Raw genomic sequence first — 23,917 nt, 5'->3', positions numbered from 1 at the left:
ACCTGGACACACTTCCTTTACCAACTGCTTGGAAGCAAACGTCTGTGGATCCCACGCGAAGTTGTCAGAGCTCACCTTCCACCAGAGTTTTCAGCTTTCCCTGACACACAAGTGGTGCTTGACTGCACTGAAGTATTCTGCCAGAGTCCATCATCTCTCCTGCTGCAGAGTGAGGTGTTTTCTACATACAAGTCGCATGCTACATTCAAGGCCATGATCGGCATGGCACCCCATGGTGCCATTACATTTTTGTCTGGCCTGTATGCAGGATCTATGAGTGACCGGGAGATCTTCAAGCTGTCTGGCATCGTGGGCCTGCTCACACCAGACATGGCGATAATGGTCGACAAAGGGTTCCTTGATGAAAATCTGGTTGAGTGCAAAGTTTACCGGCCTGCCTTTCTGTAAAAAAACCCCCAAATGAGCAGGGAGGATGTCAGGCAGACTCAATCCATTGCACGTCTGAGGGTCCATGTGGAGAGGTGCATCAGAAGGGTCAAAGAGAACAAACTCTTTGACAAAGCCATACCACTGTCTGTGTGTGGAAGCATTGAGTAGCTTTTCAATGTGGCTTGCTTCCTGGTCAACTACCAGAACGGACCACTGGTAAAGGTATGGGCAAGCCTGGGCAACAACGATTAAAACATTTCTTGCTCCCAAACCAATTGTGTATTTCATTGTGGTCATTACAAAAAGCAGTTATACCATACTATGTTTAGGTACTAATGAATTATATCCTCAAATAAAACCGCACACAAATAACATAGGAAAATACACAATTTAATAAATCCACAATATGATAACATTTTACAGATTCATTTAATAAACTTTTACAAAACATAGGTTGATGTTATATCGGGGGGGGGGAAATACATATTTAAACATTTAAATTAGTCTCTGCATATTTAAGTAATGCTAGTTTATATAAAACAGATGTCCAATATCCAGAAAGTAGATGCAAAAAATATATATAATGTGTGCATTTCCAACATTTCCTCTGAAAGAGTGTTATATCAATGCAAGATAAGTTAGTTAGCATCCACAACTTTTGTTAATGGATAACTATTGAGTAAGTTGAGTAGTGAGCCATTCGTTTTAGGTGATTATACACTAATGATCATACTCCATGACATTAAATGTCTGCCAATAAACACCCCTTTCTTCCTCACATTGGTCCTTTGAGTAAAGGACCTTTTTGACTTATAGAACACACTTGGTTCTGGTTTTAGCAATTGAAATAACTATATACAGGAAAATATTCATGTTAGATCAGTAATGTATAGTGTGATGTAGTGTGGTACACTAATGTAGTGTAGTGCATAGGGATGCACGATATTGGTTTTTTGAAACCGATACCGATAACTTCCTGCTTCTCAAGACCGATACCGATAACCGATAATAATATAATATATATATATATATATATTAAATGTACCTGTAGTTTTTGCACACCTGGTGGTAAAAAAAAGACTAGTAGTGAGCAAATGACATGAGCATTACTACTATGAACAAAACAAAGCCAAGAACAGTTTTGACTCTTCAAAGTGACCATATTTATTTTTATTTTTAGTTTAGCATCGCAGGCGTCTTTGTACGCTTTTAACACACCATCGTAGCGATGGCGATGTTTCAGGTGACTAATCAGGTTGGAAGTATTATAGGTCGTTGCCTTTTTCCCTCCTCGTGGAACTTCTGCATTTCATTTGTTAATACAAATAGCAAGCGAAATATCTAACTCTGAAACTTTGAAATAGTCCCATACTACATGTTTGTTTACTGTCCTGGCTTCACGGCCGCACACCATTTACGTCACAGCCAGGCATGAGTTAGGGAGCGCTGGATTTGTGAAAGACTCCCCTCTTCCTAAACCACTAATACCACAGTACTGGCAAAACGGGAGGAGCCGAGTGAAAAACAAGCGCCCCTCATCCCAATCCACCCAGACCGCAGTATTTTTTTCTTTTTTTTTACCCAAAAATATATTGTATATTATCGGGGCTATTAATACTTTTATCGGGTTTATCGGGATGACGTCATAATACCTAATATCGGACCGATAATTATCGGGCCGATAACTATCGTGCACCACTAGTAGTGCATATCAGTCCATGTAAAAATAAAAATAAAAATAAAAATAATCTCCCTTCTCCTTAATGGTTGTAGCCACCTCGCAGTCTCTGTAGATACGTTGTATAAGGATATCCTCCTCTGCAAAAACTACGAAATCGCACCACTCCATCCCTGTGAGTAGGAGCTGGCCTTGCACCTGCCAATAGTAGCTATGAGACTGCTTCAGTTTTAATGTGCCACTTTGCATTTTTGAGTAGCTACAGTCCACATAACTTTTCACATTTGGGCATTTTATTTCTACAAGTCCAAAAGGTGGGCTCTCAGTTGGGTCAAACACCAGACCGTCAGGAGATGACCCTAACCAGGGGGCATCTGGGTGAATGACAAACCCACACGGCCAGTAATTGGTGTTTTTAATCCGGCAGTATTCCTGGATGGCAACCGGTTCCAGTGCCAGTCCCTTCTTCATTGACGCCGTTTGTGCCACTCCCTTCCGAATCAGTTGTGCCAAGTTTCCAGCCGAACTCTGACCTCGAACATGGCATACTTCCCTGAAACGGGAAGAAGGTATTCTTGGCCTCCTAACACGGTGCCATTCCACACTGTCGCTATGCTCCCTTGTGGCCACCTCAATTTTCCTTGCCATGAGCCATGTTGTCGCAAGTGATAGTAGATGGAGGTGCTGTTGGTGACTGCACACAAACTCACAGGTGGTAGGCTCCAGCCTATAGACCCTTTTACAGCCGACGTCATCAAAAAGTTGCGCGCGCATGTGGGCAACAGAAGTGGTGTTGTTTTCAAGCAGTTCTGAATGACAAAGACGAGGTAGCAACTGGTTAGCAAGCATTTACAAACTGTACCCAGCATCAACATGTCTGGTTGTTGCGTATACGGTTGTACGAATATTCCACCGGCGGACTAAAGTTTTATATGATTCCGAGAGGACCACGACCATTTCAGAGCAACCGGCGGCGTCTGTGGCTGCAGGCGATTAAACGTGGGGACTGGAATGAGGACATAATCAAAAATGCTCACGTCTGCAGCGCCCACTTTATATCAGGCAATGAGGTTATCTAGCCTACTCTTTGATTTTACGGGAGAGCCTTGTTTACATTAGTGATTGTCTGTATGATGTAGAATAATAATCAAATGCAGCTAAAGTTTGATAAGCTGGCGTTAGATTTGCCTAGTAGCTTGCTAGGCTAAACAAACGTGTTTGTGTTTTATTTTTGCAGGCGAGGCATCATTGGACTCTAGTAGTCCTGATTTTGTGCCATCTGTGTTCATGTACACAAAACAAAGCCAGAACCCAAATGCAAAGATGGACAGGTAAGATTAGAGTTGACATCCTCTCAGTCGTTTTGTTTTGTTTTCCTCTCTTGCATAAGCTTTGGTGCCTACAGCTGCTGTTCTGAGATATGGATTAGTCTAACTATGAATTTCTGCTGTTACTGTAGGTACCATAGGAAAAGGAGGAGAGCTGACACTGCAGCAAATCAACGTGTTACTTCTGAAACTCCAGAACAAGAATGCAGCATGGATCCAGAACAAGAATGCAGCATGGATCATTGTCCTGGTATGAATATATTTATGAATATATGAATATATCATCTTACAATTAACTGATTGATTGTCAGGGTTCCCACCCTCACTGAAAGAGTCGGTGTGCTCCTAGTGTGTGTGTGTGCTCCTGCCAGGCCCACTGCTCCAATTGCTACGTATGTCTGTGTGTGACGTGTACACTGGCCCCTGGATGGGTCAAATGCAGAGGAAAAATCTCCTCCTGGGATCGATAATGTATCTTCTCTTCTGTCATGGAAACGTTTTGAAAATTCATTGGTAAAAATGTGTGAGAACCCCTGAATTGTGAACTTGTTTGCAGCACATGCTAATTTTTCCCTTTTCTATATTAAAGCTGAAGAGGATATCCCAGTTCCAAAGAGAGAGTACGATGATCTGAACCTGAGATACAGTCAACTTCAGGAGGAATATGTCAACCTGCGACAGGAGTTTGACACACTACGAGCAGAAAATGTAAAGATGAAAGAGGAGCTGCAAAAATCTACATTCTCCTACACCACTGTTAAGTGCAACATTGGACAATTGATTTTTCTCACAGGACTGACCTCTGTGGTCTTTGAGTGGCTGATTACAAAAATGATGGGCAGCGTAGAAAGAATTCACAACAAACTTACAGTAGAGGACCACCTATTGATTATATTGATGAAATTAAGGTTGGGCCTATGTAATACTGACTTGGCTTATAGATTTCAGGTATCAAAAACCACCTTATTAAATATTTTGCGGAGCTGGGTCCCTGCTATGGCCTTGGTCCTCAAGCCACTCATTAAATGGCCAAGTAAGGGTGCAGTACTTAAAAATATGCCAAAAACATTCAAGCGCAACTTTAGAAGATGCCGGTGCATAATAGATTGCACAGAAATGTTCATAGCTAGACCCAGTAATCTGACTTCCAGGGCCCAGACATGGTCAAACTATAAACACAACAACACCATAAAATATTTGATCGGCATCACTCCAGCTGGCGCAATTTCCTTTCTGTCTCCTGGGTGGGGTGGACGGGTTTCAGACAAGCAGATCACTAAGGAGTCAGGTTTCCTCAAACTTGTGGAGCCTAGGGATGAGGTTTTAGCAGACAGAGGATTTCTCATCAGAGATGAGCTTGCGGCCTATGGTGCAACCCTTCGTATCCCTCATTTCACAAAAGGAAAGAAGCAGCTTTCTGCACAGGAAGTGGACACATCTAGAACACTTTCTCGTGTGAGGATCCATGTAGAGTGAGTTATTGGTCGGTGGAAAAACTTTAAGATTTTACAAACAGTTATTCCTTTGTCGCAGGTTGACATACTAGATGATGTTGTTATTGTATGTGGTGCCCTCACAAACCTCTGTAAGAGTGTTGTTCCCAAATGAGTTACACATAACCATGTATGACTTATAAAGTGATTTTACATTTGTGAAACATGTATATAGGCCTACTGTACTTAAAACTTAATGCATTTTAATAAACCTCCCCACATTGGCTGCCACTGGTGTGTCTAATGGTCCTTTCCCCCGCAGATTATTTCAACAATTCAGAGTGCAGTATCACATTTATTTGTAATGCTGTTACTAACAGAGTTTCATTCCATTCAGGTGCCATTAAAGTGCCACTAAACATTAACAACATAAAAAGTAGGAGTATGTACAATATATTAGAATCAAACTGGTTCTGTATGTTGTAAACAGTAAATAATAATTTTAGGTCGCAAATTATCTCTATGGATACATACATAGCATTACAGAATAAAACTTAAAATATCTTGTTGCACTGAAGTGCATCTAGACACAGCTGTCAATAACAACATCAAATGTAAAGAAAAGGCTGATGATGAATTCATTGTTTCAACTGTAATGCAACTTTAACAACCAGGGAAAGACAATCCATAACCGACATCTAACACCATATTTGGTCTCCTATCACAATACAATACATTATATTGCCCACTCCTACATGAAGGCATTCAAGCCTCAACTCTCAGACATTTCCTACATAACCATGTTGCTGGCTTCTTTTTTATGTGTGCACAACTGTAGTGAATGTGGTTGTTGCATTTGACACAGATGATCATTTTACCAAAATCTGGTCTTTTACAGTATTCGCAGGCTCTCTGTGACACCGAGACAGGAGCATGTCTTCTTGTCAGTAATTCAGGCAACACACTCGAGCTAAAGAACTCATGTGCTTTTGGCAAAGCCTCCTGCAGAAACTCTTCATTTCTTAGGATACGTTGCACAATGAACTTCTCCTTAGTCCACAACACAAAGTCACAGTAGCTAACACCACACACAAACATGTGAAGTTGAGTTTGATAGTAGTATGTGTGTGAATGTTTCAAAGAGAATGACTTGTCCAGACAAAACTGCTTGTCTTCTGTACATCCTTGAAGGCTATTCCTGTATTTGTAGGGACATTTTATCTCTACCACCCCTTTGCCACAGCAGGTACATCTTGCTATCCCATCTGGCGATGATCCAAGGTGTGGCTCAGAAGGTTGCACTACTAAGCCACATGAGCTGATGCTGAAATCTGGATGGCTTAGGGACATAAATGCAGTGTAGGCTTGTCTTGCCGTTTCCTCCATGTTTTGACCCCAGAGCACAGATGGGACATTTAACTCTGTTTTGTTGTACTGCATTATATCATTTAGGTATGTTTTGCTGATCTTGTCAGTTGTGGCTGCATGGTGAAATTTGGTGCTTGTGATCCGACCAGCCCTATAGGTGTGCCACTCATTTGACCTTGACTGTTTCCGTGTCACAAATTCCAGTTTCTCACATTGTTGAGGTTGTAGTGTAGTTTTTAGTTTGTGAAATGTATCCTCACATTTCACCTTCATTTCCTGGGGTGAGAGTTCCCGGAGTGTTGCATCAAATAAAGCAGACAAGGGCTCAGGTAAGTCTGGATGCTCCTCGGAATCAGTGTCAGACGATGCAGTGTCCGTGTCACTGTCTTCCAGGCTCGTCAGCACTGCAGCACCTGGGTACACATCCAGCAGTTCCCGGATGTCATCATCTGTCAACACTGATAATAGAGCAACAAAAAGACACAATTAGTGTGCGGCATAATGTTCACATTTTAAGAATAATGACCGAATTATTCTAAAACCAGACCACTTAAGCTGTAGATAACAAACAATCGAATTTCTAGAATCAGTAATCTGAAGACAAAAGGACAGACATATTCAAACTAACATAACAAATGATACTGAAACTATTCAAACTGAGCGTGTATGTTTACAAAAAGTCATGATGCCACGTTGGTCTGTAGGCCTTTTCATCTCTGCATCACCAAGTAACACCTTTCTCAGGCTACATTATGGTGTCAAAACACTGAGGAGAAATCCTGAGAATTAATTAAATGCACTATGGCAAAAGGAAACTTATCTAGGCTCTGTCAACTATTACATGCCTCTGGGTGTGATACTATTCTTCCTAGCAGATGTTGAAGCTGCTGGAAGTTGCCTGCCAAGCCTCTTTGGTTTGTGGAAGCTGATTTCCCTCAATGGAGCTGGTCTGACTTCTTTCCTGCTGATGTCTTTCCACATGCACACTCCAGAAGTAACCACTGCTTTCTCTGTCCTTCCCATCCTAACATAGAGCTCAACTTTGAATAATATTGCAGCTGCATGGCTGCAGCATGACCCAAGCCTGAAATTTCACAAAATCATAATAAACATACTGGGCTTGAAAGTAACATTTGCTCTCAGACGAATCTCGGCTCTGGCTATGAAGTAGGTAAACATCTAACTTACTAGACATGTGAGTATCCTAAGCTTAATCAGGTTTTGAATGTAACTGAATGATATTGGCTGCTGACATTTTGAACCCTGTTGTCACTGTGTTGTTGTTCATGAACATGTTAGTTTCAAACCCTGGTTATGATGAGAAAGTTACAGGGCAAGGCATACGATTTTTGATATGGAAAGGAGAGTAATAGCCAGCTGAAAGGACAGTAACACACCCCTGAACTGTTACCTACAAGCCCACAGCACCAAATAATAGGCTACTTACCCCGCCATACAGGTGCAATTCTCTGTGAGGACGTAGTTTTTTCGTTGGTTGATTATGACCCAAGCCTCATACATTGTTGTCTTGTGTCCTTGTCTTTGACTAGGGAGAATTTCTGATCTCAAAATACAAAACTCTGAGTCTATGTCATGATATTTGACGTTCTGTACATGACCACAGACAACGTATTCGTAAGCATCCACTGACTTATAGGCTCGTAATTTCTCTCTGGTGTACACGCTCGGTTTCTCAATTAAATAGGTATATATATCTGGCCACTGTATATTCGGCCACTTGCTAACGTCTTCAACCCACTCATCAATAGAACACGGATCTGGAAGTCGGACACCATTTGTCAAAGTCAACTTGTTAAGGTAACATTCACAATCTTTAGTTGATAATCCCCTTGCGTAGCTTGTCAAGCTGTTTATCTCTGCCATCCTTCTGTTGCCACCATGCATGCGCGCGCATACGTTCTACGTCATCAGTGTGTACAAACACAAAAAGGGTCTTTAGCCATCCACAGGTAGAGGTGGTGGCGGAGGGGCATCTGGGTGACGCACTATAACCCGGCTAAGAGGTAGTGGATGCTGGTATGAGATAGGGCTACCTTCCTGAACTTTTCCAAAGGTGGAGTTAACCAGTGGCACGTCCACACTTATAGCCATGGTGGTGATCAGTTGTGCGATGTCTGCTGAGAAGTCCTCCTCGCTGACTTTGAGGACATCTGGGTGTGGCAGCTCCCCCCGCACGGCCTTGTAACTTGTACTCCTTTGAACATGTTTATATGATAATTAGGACTTTAAGAACAATTTTACACTCAGACAATTACTTAGGACAATAGATATTACCTTACACCGTCCGCAACTGTAAACTGCTTTGGCTTAGTGGAAATGAACACCATGTCACTCACTCTGCCTGGTTTCACACCCTATTAATTACACAAAAGAATTGTCAAATTAATTGAAATGTTTTTTTCGAAATAAGGTCCCATGGGTCGGAAGTAGATGGGCGGGACTTCCCCTCTCTATACATCCATGAGCAGAGCCGACAGGCAGGAAGACTCGAGCACACAGCTCGCGCTTCATTATAATATATAAAAAAAGAACACCATGCGTGTCATGATGGCACATAACAGCTCGCGGCCACAGATTACTCCGGGTCCCAGACCCCCCCCATACCCCAAAAATATTTGTATTGCAGATCTACATGAATCACACAAACGACTTATTTTGGATTCAAAACGGCGAATTTCACCGAAAGGTGACAAGTTTGCATCACTGAATACCAATAAAGGACTGGCTTATCAAAAGCTAGTTGAGTAGCACTTGAAATGTTTTGGCTCTATGAAACCTGATGTACTTATATGATTCTGTTTTCTTCAAGTTTGTATCTTCTTGGTCGAATGCACTTATTGTATGTCGCTTTGGATAAAAGCGTCAGCTAAATGTAATGTAATAAAGAAACTACGATATATATCCATCATGTCGTGGCAGTCTTATTTGTTTCAGTAAGACTGTGGATGGTTTCGGCAGTCAATATTACAAGGAAAGAGATGGAAAATAAAAGTTTACTGAGTTAATAAGCTGGGCTTGATTGAGCCAAATCTAAGGTTCGGTTTAAGGTTATTTTTTTGTACCCTAACGTAGATTTGTTTAGAGTTAAAAGACGGTAGCAGTTTTGAAACACATTTTAAAATCTACACAGAAAGAATCTTCCAAAAAGTAACCCATGCTCAATCGCATTGAAAAAACATTAGGACAATCGTAAACAATAACATCTAAGGCATCAAAACAAGCTTACCGTTACATTTTTTGTTGACAATTTTTCAGGTTTTTGAAGTTCCAGACTTTGACTTGTGCTTTGTTCACTTTTGTGTAGCTGCGGGTTATCTGTGATCGCATCTGAGACCGACGGGGAGCAGTTCTCCTCCTGTCTAGGCTCGAGAGTGCCTGATGAGTCCGGTCTGAACTCAATCACCTTTATGTGGAACTGATCAGTGATACAGGGCATGCTTACGTCTTCTTCTGTTTCATATTTTACACAATCTGTGCTTATACAGTTATCCACTTGTTGTCCTTGTTGTTGTTCTGATACCTGACTTATGTCGTATTCAATTGGCTCTTCTTTAGGTTTTTTGGGCAACGGTTCTAGTATTTCCTGTTCCAGCCTGGATCTCAGCTCACAGGGCTGCTCTCTGACCTGTGTGGCTCCAGAGTATTGGCCAACATCTATTGTGGGGGGAAAGGGGAAACACAATATTTAATACCAATACATATTTTGCCTCAATTTGAGTATAAAACCTATATAGCCACAGTTCCCGCCTCCGGAAGCAGTCTTTATTTTTACACACCGGAAAAGTTACAAGACAGAGGAAAAATGTAGACCAATAAAGAGGCAAAGACCCGCCCATCTACTTCCGACCCATGGGACATTATTTCGGGAAAGTTATGTATTGAAGTCAATGGGGAGAGAAAGATTATCTTTCGATCCCGTTTGAATTGTGCCACGAATTACAAATATGATGTTTGTCAATCTTAAAAAATCATTTCCATGTAAAAAAAAGTCAGTTTGTCGTAAAACTGTTGAAACATAAGACTATGAAAAATACTAGAAAGACTACAAATCCCAGAATCCCGGTCCCGCATGCTGGCTCTTACGGAACCGACTAACTCCCCTTTTGTGTATGTACAGCTCTCAACATGCCCAGACTTGTAGTGATTTTCACCTCTTGTAATACTTTTCAGCTCATTCTGAAAGAAAGAAGTGAAATGTGCTAACGTGGCGGCCGTCTTGGTGTGGTGCGAGATGGGAGATGTAGTTCATTGAGCGGTTTCACACAAAAAAAAGTGTTACTTCACAGTTTTACGACACCTTTTAATTTTTTTGACTTGCAAAATTATCTTTTAAATTGACAAGCATCATATGTGTAATTCGTGGCACAATTCAAACGGGATCGAAAGATAATCTCTCTCTCCATTGACTTCAATACAGGATTTATCTGAAATAAGGTCCCATGGAGGTCCCCCGGAAAGGGAGGGACTTGGCCTCTCAATTTGTTATAATCTCTATTCTTTGTCTAATCATGATCAGATGTTTACTACACCCAGGTTTGGATATTCCCTTGAGAGGATTTAGTTGTTTTTGTGACGTTTTGGTAGTTTTCATTTCCTGTGGGGTGTGCTCCTTTTCACTCGTTTACCTGACAGCATGCCACACACCTTAACTCTGGAGGTTTTGCTTCAGGGGTTTGGATTAAAGAAAACGTCCGAGAGAGAAGCAAGCACTCTTCTAATGCAGTGTTTTTAATAACAGTCTTACTGAATGTTGTATTTACATTCTTCATAACTCATGTGACCTAGTGTCTCCAAATAATTACCAGATATGATTAAAAAACACATCTCTTTTAATTGGATTTTAGTGCTTCTATTATTTAAGATCTTTTTAAATAACAATTTTTATAAAAAATTACATTGACCCAATGACTCAAAATCAATGCAGCATTGTATTCATACACTGGACAAGAAGATCACACTTCTTTATATTTGGATTTAGTCCACCTTATATTGTTAGAAATAATGTAATGAAAATTAAGTATTTTTTGTTAAATAGTCAAATTAACTTCCATGTCATGTGTCAGTGACTTCCAAATCTATACCAGATAACAACACTGGACAAAATAGACACACCTCTTTTATTGGATTTGAGTGTTTCTTTTTAAAATTGTATATTTGTATGCAATTTGTATTAAGTACTCATCTCTTTCGACTCCACTTCGATTGATAGAATTACTAACAAAGAATTGCTAACAAAGCACTTATATACTTATAAAGAGCTGGCTTATCTAAAACCAGTTGAGTAGCACTTGAAATGTGTTAGCTCTATGAAACCTGATGTACTTATATGATTCTGTTTTCTTCAGGTTTGTATCTTGTTGGTCGAACGCACTTATTGTAAGTCGCTTTGGATAAAAGCGTCAGCTAAATGCAATGTAATGTAAAGTAGTCTCTTTTCAATAGCTTCCATGTCATGGACACAAAATAACAGTTGGATAACAAGGGGCTATATCAAACTTGCCTTGCCGTAGTGGTATAAGAAGAGTTTGGTTACATTTAGGGTAAAGTGCTTGAGTATAAGTATAAAAAAACAACAACTGTGGAGCACTCGGTAACATCAAATTAAGGTATGATAGCTACAAACTGCTGTGGAGGCATCACTTTCACATATAAAATGTCCCTAAACGAATGTTTACATTGTTTACGTCACGTGCTATAGCTAACCAGTCTTATCTCATATTCAGGCTCATGCAGACACATTAACTTCACATATCTAGGCAGTTAAAAATGTTTGTGGTAACCAAAATTGACAAACCTATTTTCGATAGCTTTATCTCTGGGTTGAGCACCATGTGCAGCACATTCCGCAGGCGCTTGTTTTCCTCGAAGTAAGACTCCACAATAGTTTCTATTTCTCCAAATATCTCCACGGCCGCGGTAGTTAAGCGTTCAGTTAAAAAACTCCGTAAATGCAGCAGTTTGGTGTTAGACATGTTGAGGAATAACGTAATGTTAGATCAAGATATGTTGTATTTAACTTCTCCTCGACGTCGTACAAAGCGCGTTTCACTCAAACACACAGAAACCATCCGGAAAATTGAAGATGACTTCCGTTTACATTAGCGCCATCCTCAGGACGATAGGCAAGTAGCATCAAATAAATCAATCAATAGATGAGAGTAACACATGCGTCACTTCCAGGCAAAAATGACTTTTGGGGGAAAACAAAGCTGTTATTTGCTATAATGCTATATTTCTCGCTGTCTCTCTATCTCTCGCTCTTCCCTCTACCGCTCTACCGTAGACCGGAAGTTTACAACCACACACTCAATTAACCGGAAATGGAAATACGTCATCCCGTGCAACTCGTGCAACTAGCCTATAAACTGCCAGTACATGCCAGTTGAAGGTCATCCTGTCCATAGATATATACAGGACTGTCTCAGAAAATTAGAATATTGTGATAAAGTTCTTTATTTTCTGTAATGCAATTAAAAAAACAAAAATGTCATACATTCTGGATTCATTACAAATCAACTGAAATATTGCAAGCCTTTTATTATTTTAATATTGCTGATTATGGCATACAGCTTAAGAAAACTCAAAAATCCTATCTCAAAAAATTAGAATAGTTCCTCAGACCAAGTAAAAAAAAAAGATTTATAACAGCAAAACACAATCAAACATTTGAAAATGTCCATTAATGCACTCAGTACTTGGTTGGGAATCCTTTTGCACGGATTACTGCATCAATGCGGCGTGGCATGGAGGCAATCAGCCTGTGGCATTGCTGAGGTGTTATGGATGCCCAGGATGCTTCAATAGTGGCCTTTAGCTCATTAGCATTGTTGGGTCTGGTGTCTTTCAGCTTCTTCTTCACAATACCCCACATATTCTCTATGGGGTTCAGGTCAGGGGAATTTGCAGGCCAATCGAGGACAGTAATGCCATGGTCAGTACACCAGTTACTGGTGGTTTTGGCACTGTGGGCAGGTGCCAGATAATGCTGGAAAATGAATTCCTCATCTCCATAGAGCTTTTCAGCAGACGGAAGCATGTAGTGCTCTAAAATCTCTTGGTACACAGCTGCATTTACTCTGGGCTTGATGAAACACAGTGGACCAACACCAGCAGCTGACATGGCTCCCCAAACCATCGCTGACTGTGGGAACTTCACACTGGATTTCAAGCAACTTGGATTTTGCTCCTCTCCAGCCTTTCTCCAGACTCTGGCGCCTTGACTTCCAAATGAAATACAAAACTTGCTTTCGTCTGAAAAGAGGACTTTGGACCACTGTGCAACTGTCCAGTGCTTCTTTTCCTTAGCCCAAGTCAGACGCCTCTTCCGTTGTCTTGAGTTCAGAAGTGGCTTGACCATGGGAATACGGCTATTGTAGCCCATTTCCCGGACACGTCTGTGAACAGTGACTTTTGATACCTGGACTCCAGCTTCAGTCCACTGTCTTTGAAGCTCCCCCAAATTCTGGAAGCGACTCTTCTTCACAATGCTGTTAAGGCTGCGGTCATCTCTCTTGGTTGTGCAGCGTTTCCTGCCACATTTCCCCCTTCCAACAGACTTTTTGTGGATGTGCTTTGAAACTGCACTCTGTGAACAGCTTGCTCTTTGAGAAATTTCTTTTTATGTCTTACCCTCCTGATGGAGGGTGTCAATGACGGTCCTCTGGACAGCAGTCAGATCAGCAGTCTTCCCCATACTTGTGATTTAGTTTACTGAACCAAGCTGAGTGTTTTTCAAGGCTCAGGAAACCCTTGCAGGTGTTTCGAGTTAATTAGACGATTCAAGTGATTCATTGAACACCCTACTAGTATACTTTTTCATGATATTCTAATATTTAGAGATAGGATATTTGAGTTTTGTTAAGCTGTATGCCATAATCAGCAATATTAAAATAATAAAAGGCTTGCAATATTTCAGTTGATTTGTAATGAATCCAGAATGTATGACATTTTTGTTTTTTTAATTGCATTACAGAAAATAAAGAACTTTATCACAATATTCTAATTTTCTGAGACAGTCCTGTATATCTTGATCCTGTCCGCCCTCACCCTCTCTCTGTGCTCCTGGAGGCTGCAGTTCCTCCTCCTCTCCTACAGGGGGCATTCTTTTCTCTGCGGCAGGAAACCGGCCGCTGCCTTTAGAAATCCAAGATGTCTGCGCCCTGAAGGATGGTGCTAACAGCGTGAAGTTACAGGACAAGTGACAGGTACGATAACTATGCGGCTTCTGTCTATCTTTAGAGCTCGACACTGGTTTATCTGACTCGTTATTGATCTTTAAAGCTGTGTTTTATGATACCCGGAGTGTGTATGAATTAAGAGACACGTTTGTGTAGCTGCTTGATGTTCAATGTTACTGCTGGACTCAAAGTGTAGCAGCTTAGCGTTTGGCTTTTGTGTTTTAAAGTTCACACATTGTCGTTTTAGATTGAACACGAACTCATTGATCTGTTTGTCATGAGCTTCTGTTATGCATTTGAAATAAATTGCTATTTCTAAAACCAGCATCTTACTATGAGCAAAAAGGATCTATTATGAGCACAACATATTTTATCTAAGGTTAAACCGTTTTCCCCCCTAAACACGTCTTCGTGTTTCTGATTTTGTTTGTAAGTGAGGCTTACTTGGATAAAAACATGTCTTTTCACGCATATTTAGCAATATTTAAATCAAAATCGTGTTGCTCAGTGGTGGGGTTGAGTTGCATGTGCCCCAGGCCACTCTCAATGGAATTAGATGAACACAAATACATACTTGAAGAGGCGGTTAAACTGATAAACATACACCAAGGACCCTTTGCTTACAATGTTTCTGTTTTCATAACATTAAGATGTAATGTTATAAAGAAGTACTTACGATCTTCAATACCAAAAGTGTACTAGAGAAACAAGAACTTCTCCATATATTATATTTGACTGATGTATTTGCTTGATGTGGAATTGTTAATACATTTGACTGTTTTACTTTGCTATTTTATTCTGCCTCTTGACGACCTAAGCTTCAAATCGGTGTTGTTCGTTCCTATAATATTACAATTCACATAGAAACCTTCATAACAGACTGCAGGGAAGGGAAAACCCTAAAAAGCATCATAGGGCCCCTGTACATTTTGACTAGATTATTTTTTCACTTGAACCACTTCATGCTGGGCCTCAAATATGATGATCTGATAAACGACTCTATGTCCTAACGTTGTTAGATGTGTGTTATGGGTCGATTCATAATGATTACTGAAAAATCTCTAATTGGCGGGAAGTACTTTTAGTAACCTTACAGCATAACCAGGTATTTCTAGAGTTAAGAATTCATTTGCCTAAATGCACCAACATCAAACAATGAAGCAGGGGTCTTTAACATGTTTAAAGGCAAGGGCCCCTTATATGAAATAGAGACAGAGCACGGACGTCCCATACAGTATTTATAAAATAGAGTTTCCTATTGTGCGGGATGGCCTAAAGTGACTTTCAAACACAAACACACCTTTTTCTATGTTGCATACATACCTATACAAAATAAAATCTGTAGTTAATGAGTATGCTGTTGTGGACGGATCCCTATATTCATATATTTACACGCATCTCCTATTCAGAGGGTTAGCTATAGTTTATGTGATTGCACAATGATTTATGTGTAGCACTTAGCCTATATGATTAATGTGTGAATTGGATGAAGTGAATAAGATTAAGAGAGCAGTATTCGGGCTCTGCCTAAGATCTTGATGCTTGGGTTGTTTTTTTAACCAACAAAAAACCCGAAAGAGATGAATTATGGATGTCAACAAATAGTAAGAAAAGGAAAGAGAGAATTTGAGTGACGATAGTACTGCTGTTTTGTGTCCGGTGGTTCGTAGTCCCCTGGGTCATCCAGAACCTAATGTAGCGTCAGGTATCATACACTTAAACCATGAAAGACTCAAAGACTTATTAATGACCCGTTTGAACAAGACCGTACTTTTCCACAGAAGATAAGATGATATATTATTAAAGTGTGGTCATCACCTTTTATCCTCTTGGCATCTGTCATCACAGTGTTTGTTCATTTGTTATGAGCCTGAGTCCTCCAATGGAAAGTGATCTTGGCTCAGGGATATATTGGTAGTATATTTATACTTTATAAAGAATTGAAGAATAGTAAAACAAATATATATATATATATATATATATATATATATTAAGCAATTTTAAGGTTTCCTGCAGATCCTTGAAACGTTTTACAAGGCATTCAATTAATGAATTGCCTTATGTAAATGTAATCATTTTTCAAGACACCAAGACATGCAAGTAGGATTTACAGAATTAGATTGTTTCCTGACGTTGCATTGTAGAAAGTAGCTTAGATTAATATTACAATTTTAAACAATTGACTCCCACATGCAGATACGGATTACAGAGCATTATACAGTATGTGAAATTGGACTTACATGTTTGCATTTATCTGTAAGTAGTGTACCCTCTACTAAATTGGTTGGAAGCCACCTGTTTGTATTGAATACACCTGATTGTAAATGTTTAAATGTCTGAAAGTAGATCAGAGTAAAGAGATGTCCTGCTCTAGGTGTTAAAAGAGCTAAGTCATAACTGCTCATCCTTTGCTGCAAAATCAAGCTCATCCTTTAGCTTAGTCCAGGCTCCTTGTAGCTGGAGACTTCATGTTTATTCAAGGCCCTCTTCATCTTAAAGTCCATCTTCCTGTTCACCAACCATCCACCCACACTGTTATAATCAATCATACCCTGTGTGTGTGTGTGTGTGTGTGTGTGTGTGTGTGTGTGTGTGTGTGTGTGTGTGTGTGTGTGTGTGTGTGTGTGTGTGTGTGTGTGTGTGTGTGTGTGTGTGTGTGTGTGTGTGTGTGTGTGTGTGTGTGTGTGTGTGTGTGTGTGTGTGTGTGTGTGTGTGTGTGTGTGTGTGTGTGTGTGTGTGTGTGTGTGTGTGTGTGTGTGTGTGTGTGTGTGTGTGTGTGTGTGTGTGTGTGTGTGTGTGTGTGTGTGTGTGTGTGTGTGTGTGTTGCATTTCTTCTCCGGCATAAACAAAACAAATTTTCTGATACAATTAGTTTACATTTTTGGATTATTAAACCACATAAAATTGTGAAGACGGCCATCAAAGAATCCTAGAGGTTACCTTCAGATATCATATAAGATATATAATAAAGGCAAATCCTAACAGTAAAAAATATATAATGAGCAACTTAAATACAGTTAATAAATGATCACATTTATTTTACTTTGATTAATTTTGTTTGCTATTTGATTTGTCACTTTCGGGTCTCTAAAAATATATGATTTGAAAAACTGTACTTGTACTATAATGTGACCCCAAATAAATAAAGAATTAAAAAAAATAAAATAAATGATCACAATAGACTTTTTGTTTCAGCTTAACCGTCATTTAAATACCGTTTCAGGTTTTACAACAAGCAACATATTCTGTGTTTTAAAGACATTTGGTCAACATTGTATCAATCAATGACTTTACCATGGTTTGAGAGGGAAGAAGAAACAGCACTGACCACTACAGCTTTCTTTATCCTGATGAGTATTACCTATAAGCACCGTTGAGCTCGGGGTGGACGGTGGCGGGCTCGACTCCTGTCCAGTGGTTGTTCTGGGAGAGGAACTCCTTATTCACACAGTTCTTCAGACTGTCTGGGATACGACCTGCAAAATAGATTAAAAAAAAGAACGAAAGAAAATGTAAGAGAGAAATATGGTGTAAAAAAAAACAAATGGAAAGTCCATTGTTCTACACTGAGTGTCTTGTTAGTGCTTCACATTTCAAAGCAGGTGTACATTAATTAACCCATTTTCTACAGCGACAAACATTAGAAAATATTGAACAGACAAATGGTAAAAAGAAAAGACTACCACTTGGGAAACACAAGAAAGAAAGTAGAAGGAAAGGTGGATAAAAAGAGAGAAAGTGGCAGACTGTGAAAGGCCTTGAAATCCTTCTCTGCTAAAAGACAAGGAAGTGTGTGTGTGTGTGTGTGTGTGTGTGTGTGTGTGTGTGTGTGTGTGTGTGTGTGTGTGTGTGTGTGTGTGTGTGTGTGTGTGTGTGTGTGTGTGTGTGTGTGTGTGTGTGTGTGTGTGTGTGTGTGTGTGTGTGTGTGTGTGTGTGTGTGTGTGTGTGTGTGTGTGTGTGTGTGTGTGTGTGTGTGTGTGTGTGTGTGTGTGTGTGTGTGTGTGTGTGTGTGTGTGTGTGTGTGCGTGTGCAGAGGGTTTACTGTCACAGTTGGCTTGTGAGCTGTAGTTCTGAAGGCTGGGTGTGTTGCTTATCTCCCCCCCCATCTTCCCATCGCTTGTTGGTGCTGCAGCTGAATGTCAGCTGCAACATAAAGAAGTATAATGATGTAGTGAGTAGGGTTGCAAAGGGGTGGAACATTTCCGGTAAATTTCCATGGGAAGTTAAGCTGGAGAATTTTGGAAATATTCCATATATGAAATTAATTAAAGTTTTCCGCACTCTCGCGGGAATATCTCCGCCAGCGAGCTTAAGTTTCACCTTCGTCACACATGTTGCCGCTTCTTTGTACCATTTTCTGGCGATTTGTAATCTGTTCTAGAAAAACAATGTATTTTTGGATATTTGGGGAGTTAGGTGGTCCGCGAGTTTTATATTGGTTAAAGGTGGGGTAGTAGCAGCAATGAATATCTAAGTGCTTTGACAAAAAATCCATTAAAAAATGTCATCTGTGGAAGCCGTAGTACTGTAAAAAGCACGACCAATCATCTGAGCCGGCCCGGCTAAAATAACTGGATGGCCTACCTGCCTGTCAGCCTTCCATATGTGCACAAACTTATCTCGTGCCCTCATTGGTCATGTGCGCGTTCGTGTGTGTTGGAGGAGGGGCTCTGTAAGGAAGTGGCAGATTTTTTCCGGCTGTGTATTTTCAAATTCTAGCGCACTCGAGCTGGTTTCTCCAAAGTTACCTACCCCACCTTTAAGTGGTCCTTGGTATGAAAATATGAATACATTTGTATGTGATATTTGCAATTTAAACATTAAATAAATATATTACCCCATAATATCACCAAAACTTACTTCACTTTGTGAAGCCATTCACAGGCTCAAATGTGTGGCTTCATTTGTCTTGTGCTTTGGGTTCAAAAGTGTAATCCAGTCTTCTATAAATCATCTGTGCATGTGATGGAGGAATGCACAGTGCCTGTAGGGTGTGTGGTCTCAATAGCCATGCAGTAAGTGACCACCAACTGGCGGCCCGCGGGCCACATCCGGCCCGCCAGACATTCTCATCCGGCCCGCACGACGGGGGTGACTGTGGCGTTGGCGGAGTGGTTACTGCGTTCGGCCCGCACCCATTTTTTTTTTACAACGTCTTGTGAGTAAGGTGCAGTACCGGAGTCCAACAGAGCGGCAGCAGTTGCCGGTCAGTAGACTGCGTACTGCGAAACCTTCCCTGCCTTGAAGAAGAAGTGATCCGACAGAGTCCAACAGAGAGGCAGGAGCTGCGGGACAGTAGCCTAGAAGCAGGGTTGGGTTGTAACGGAATACATGTAACAGCGTTACGTAATCAGAATACAAAAATCAAGTAGGCTAACTGTATTCAGCTGGCGTTACATTTGAAAAACAAGTAATCTGATTAGTCATTGTCGTAAACCTGAAGTGAATATATTTTTGGAATACTTATTGGAATTATTGGTGGAAAAGTTTCCTCACAAAATGTCATATTCATTACCGGCAGAACTGTGTGCAGACTGCACAGCGCTTCAGTATGTCTGAGCGAGAGAGAGATTCAGCGAGTCTGTGAGGCCCCGCCCCCGCACGCAGATGAGAGCAGTAGGGCCTGGCTCATTTCGTGGCATCTGCAGGCAGCGGCAAGTACTTCCGGCATCTGCCACAGAGGCCGCTACTCCATGGTATCTGTGGCAAGTATATGCCACAGATGCCACAACTTGCCGTGGCAAGTATATGCCACAACTTATATATGCCACAACTTGCCGTGGCAAGTATATGCCACAACTTGCCGTGGCAAGTAAATGCCACAAGTTAAGAGTTAAGAGAAGGTTTACGGTAGCTGCCACTCACCTTCCGTGGCAAATGCTGATATTTAAACCTGTATTTATCTCGTAAAATGTCGCTGTTTTGGCATGACTTTATCGGACTGATCTGTACACAAGACTGATGATCTGTTACTGATGGTCCGATCTCTATTTTTCAAAAAGATTAAACATTATATGTTCTATAGATTTTACTTGGAGAACGTGGTTTGTTAAAATAAATAAACGTGCTATTTTTATGATAATACTCAAGATATATTATTATAAAACATCATCCTTAAAATTCTTTTTTTAAATGTATTTTTAAATGTTCTAAATTTGAAAAAACTAGATAAAAATAAACTAAAGTTAAAATCTTGTTTTTCATGCCCCAAGAGCAATAAAAACACCTGGTAAAAAAATCCTGAGTGAGGCTTTCATAATTCATGCATGGAAGGGTTAAGAAAGACAAATATATGTTTCTATTGGTTTTAGTAAGATGGTTTATTATAGTGTATTCTTACATATTCAGTATTGTTTATTCTTTAGATACTCTGTAGATAAATATCTACTAATAATGTGTAAATTATTTCCTGTTTCTTTTTATTATTATTATTTTATGTTTCCTATCCCTTATCACTGCTGTAACGCAAAGATTTCAACATTTTAGATAAATAAAGTAAATACAACGTATCATATCAAAATCTGTTTATGTTAATTAGCAACACAATGATTTGATATTTGCATGCATGACATATAACCTTTTTACTGATGCACAAAAAAAGTTTTAACAAGGGTGTAATTATATTACATTGTAACCCTCTTTCCTCAACATATTAAATCAACTTTATACGGTTAAATGAGGATTGCTTGGAGTATCACGCTTAAGAGAACATTCTTCATGTTTATTTAAGTATTTATCATTCTCATGGTGCTGCCCTAAGTCTGTAGCCAAGTCTAATAACACCATTGTACACGTTGCTGTGTCAATACAGATATTTATTTTTTAATTATTTGTCTTTACTAGTAAGAATACACCTGGTTATCGTACCAAGCAGTGGAAACTCCCCTCAAGAAGCGACAATTGCCAAGGGCTTGCGTTGCAACGCTCACTTGCCAATATTTCTTTTTTTATTACAATATAAGCCTATGTTTCGCCTACTATCATAGATATAGCACGTTTGTTTATTTTAGCAAACCACGTAGGCTATTCCAAGTAAAATTGAATATAAATGATCATTTATTATCTTTTTGAAAAATAGAGATCGCACATCAGTCCTCCGTACAGATCAGTCCGATAAAGTCATGCCTAAACAGCGATATTTTACACGATAAATACGAGTTTAAATATCAGCATTTGCCACGGAAGGCGAGTGGCAGCTACTGTAAAACTTCTCTTAACTCTGGCGTCTTGTGGCAACTCCCGTTCAGCATGCGCAAATGCCACGGCAAGTTGTGGCATATACTTGCCACTGCAAGTTGTGGCATATGCTTGCCACGGCAAGTTGTGGCATCTGTGGCATTTACTTGCCACGGCAAGTTGTGGCATATACTTGCCACTGCAAGTTGTGGCATATGCTTGCCACGGCAAGTTGTGGCATCTGTGGCATTTACTTGCCACGGCAAGTTGTGGCATATACTTGCCACGGCAAGTTGTGGCATCTGTGACATATACTTGCCACAGATGCCACAGAGTAGTGTAGCCTCTGTGGGAGATGCCACAAATGCCAAGGCACATGCCACGGCAATGTAGTGGCAACACTCATTGTGTTCTAGTATGATAAATAAAATAACATTGTACCTTGAAAATCAATGCATTCGTTCATTTGACACGTTGGTGGTTTTAGGTAGGCTATACAGCGACCCCTGGCGGTTCTAGTGTGAAGTAAAAGTAGAAGTAGCCAACCTAAATGTTGGAATACTCTGTTACAAGTAAAAGTCATTCATTAAAATGTTACTCAAGTAAAAGTGCAAAATGATTAGCATAACAATATACTTAAATTGCATATTACATGTTTTCATTATAATGATTGATCATGAAAGTGTTCTCAAAGCTGGTAAAGGTGCAGCTAGTTTTAATGACTTTGTATACTGTAGTAGGGTATCTTGTGAATTTACTCCAGGAGTACCTATAAAGTCTGATTTAAGACTTGATTATATGTATCATCATTAATCAGAATCTGTAGTAAGTAACTAAAGGTAGCGTATTAAATAAATGTAGGGGAGTAGGCTACAATTACACAATTGACCTCTGAATTGTAGGGGGGTAAGTAGCCTACTACGTAACATACCATTTACATACTCAACTAAAGTACAACTAGGCTATTTCTAAATCACAAGTACAGTACTTGAGTATACAAGTTAGCCTATTTCCCACCTCTGGTCAACAATGTTAGATCTTTATGTCAACTTACTAATAATATATATTGAGTATTATCATAAAAATAGCACGTTTATTTATTTTAACAAACTACGTTCTCCAAGTAAAATCTATAGAACATATAATGTTTAATCTTTTTGAAAAATAGAGATCGGACCATCAGTAACAGATCATCAGTCTTATGTACAGATCAGTCCGATAAAGTCATGCCAAAACAGCGACATTTTACGCGATAAATACGGGTTTAAATATCAGCATTTGCCACGGAAGGCGAGTGGCAGCTACCGTAAACCTTCTCTTAACTCTTAACTTGTGGCATTTACTTGCCACGGCAAGTTGTGGCATATATAAGTTGTGGCATATACTTGCCACGGCAAGTTGTGGCATCTGTGGCATATACTTGCCACAGATACCACGGAGTAGCGGCCTCCGTGGCAGATGCCGGAAGTACTTGCCACTCCCCGCAGATGCCACGAAATGCGCTTGCTGTCTCTCGATGAGAGAGAGACCTATTTTAAAATATATTGAAAGTTAGAAACGAAGATGGATAGATAAAATGTGCAAGATAACGTTTATGTAGCATTTATTTATTGTCGAAATGATGAAATTTCATAACGGGATCAAATAAATGGCCTGCTGCTGCTGAATGCATGGGGCAAGTGACTGGAAAAAGTTTGAAAAGTTATAATGATAATTCATTCTATTTAGGGGCGCCTTTCAAAGCACCCAAGGACACCTTACAATTCATAACATATTCCAAGGAAAGGTTTTAAGACAATACAAAGAATGCAGTCCGGGTGATGTTTTTTTATGTGGGGTGCAGATGAGAGGGAGCTGTCCAGAATGACACCAATATGTTGTGTTTGAGTTCTTGATAAGCCATTAAAACAGTAAAATAAGTGTCTCCTGTGCACCAAAACATACCCATCTGTTATGGAAAAAGAAAGTATTCCAAAAGTAATCTGAATACGTTACTTTTTTAAGACAAGTACTGTAACTGTATTCTGATTACTTTCAGAGCATGTAGGCTATTCAGTATTCAGTGACTGATTACATTTACAAAGTAACCCTCCCAACCCTGCCTAGAAGTGATCCTTCGTTAGTGTGAAGAGTCTGCTATAAGCTTTATGCCCCCCCCAGAAATCGCTGGCCCGCGATAGTGTCTATTGGATACATTTTGGCCCTTGGACAAATGTAGTTGGTGATCCCTGCAGTAAGCAGTGTGCTATGGCATTATTGAAGTGTACTTGAATGGCATCTGTTTGTTTTAGTCAAGATTATGCTAAAATATACTTTCCCCAACTATATTTAAGTCCCATATGAAGA

General features: G+C 40.0%; 3 protein-coding genes across 6 annotated transcripts in view; 2 read left to right on the top strand and 1 right to left on the bottom strand.

The window, feature by feature from the left end:
• Positions 1 to 848: 848 nt before the first annotated feature.
• On the top strand, positions 849 to 4,872 carry LOC307032425 (uncharacterized protein; the record flags this gene model as incomplete). Of its 2 annotated transcripts, none has more annotated exons than XM_079670400.1 (4): positions 849 to 3,130; positions 3,306 to 3,399; positions 3,528 to 3,646; positions 3,986 to 4,872. In XM_079670400.1, exons 1-4 carry the CDS (start codon positions 3,001 to 3,003, stop codon positions 4,870 to 4,872), a joined length of 1,230 nt encoding a protein of 409 aa, XP_079526526.1. In that variant the 5' UTR covers positions 849 to 3,000. The 2 variants fall into 2 exon arrangements, with proteins under 2 accessions (XP_079526526.1, XP_079526527.1); XM_079670401.1 differs by having other exon boundaries at positions 849 to 3,138; positions 3,986 to 4,110.
• A 292-nt stretch (positions 4,873 to 5,164) lies between these two features.
• LOC307032424 (uncharacterized protein) lies at positions 5,165 to 12,466 on the bottom strand. 3 transcript variants are annotated; one of them, XM_079670397.1, is made up of 5 exons: positions 12,013 to 12,466; positions 9,445 to 9,872; positions 8,493 to 8,572; positions 8,252 to 8,412; positions 5,165 to 6,655 (listed from the first exon to the last, which is right to left on the bottom strand). In XM_079670397.1, the coding sequence occupies exons 1-5, from the start codon at positions 12,188 to 12,190 to the stop codon at positions 5,595 to 5,597; spliced, it is 1,908 nt and encodes a 635-aa protein (XP_079526523.1). In that variant the 5' UTR covers positions 12,191 to 12,466; the 3' UTR covers positions 5,165 to 5,594. The 3 variants fall into 3 exon arrangements, with proteins under 3 accessions (XP_079526523.1, XP_079526524.1, XP_079526525.1); XM_079670398.1 differs by having other exon boundaries at positions 9,451 to 9,872; XM_079670399.1 differs by having other exon boundaries at positions 6,522 to 6,655; positions 7,645 to 8,412.
• A 1,788-nt stretch (positions 12,467 to 14,254) lies between these two features.
• Positions 14,255 to 23,917, top strand: part of mrpl11 (mitochondrial ribosomal protein L11) — a 49,835-nt gene continuing 40,172 nt past the window's right edge. The window contains exon 1 of the mRNA XM_079670402.1: positions 14,255 to 14,422. The gene's annotated coding sequence lies outside the window, so the exon portion shown is untranslated. The remainder of the gene's footprint in view (positions 14,423 to 23,917) is intronic.

Source organism: Notothenia rossii (genome assembly GCF_949606895.1).
Source record: "Notothenia rossii genome assembly, chromosome: 3".
In the NCBI taxonomy this organism is placed as follows: Eukaryota; Metazoa; Chordata; class Actinopteri; order Perciformes; family Nototheniidae; genus Notothenia; species Notothenia rossii.
This window is presented reverse-complemented; position numbering and strand designations above follow the sequence as displayed.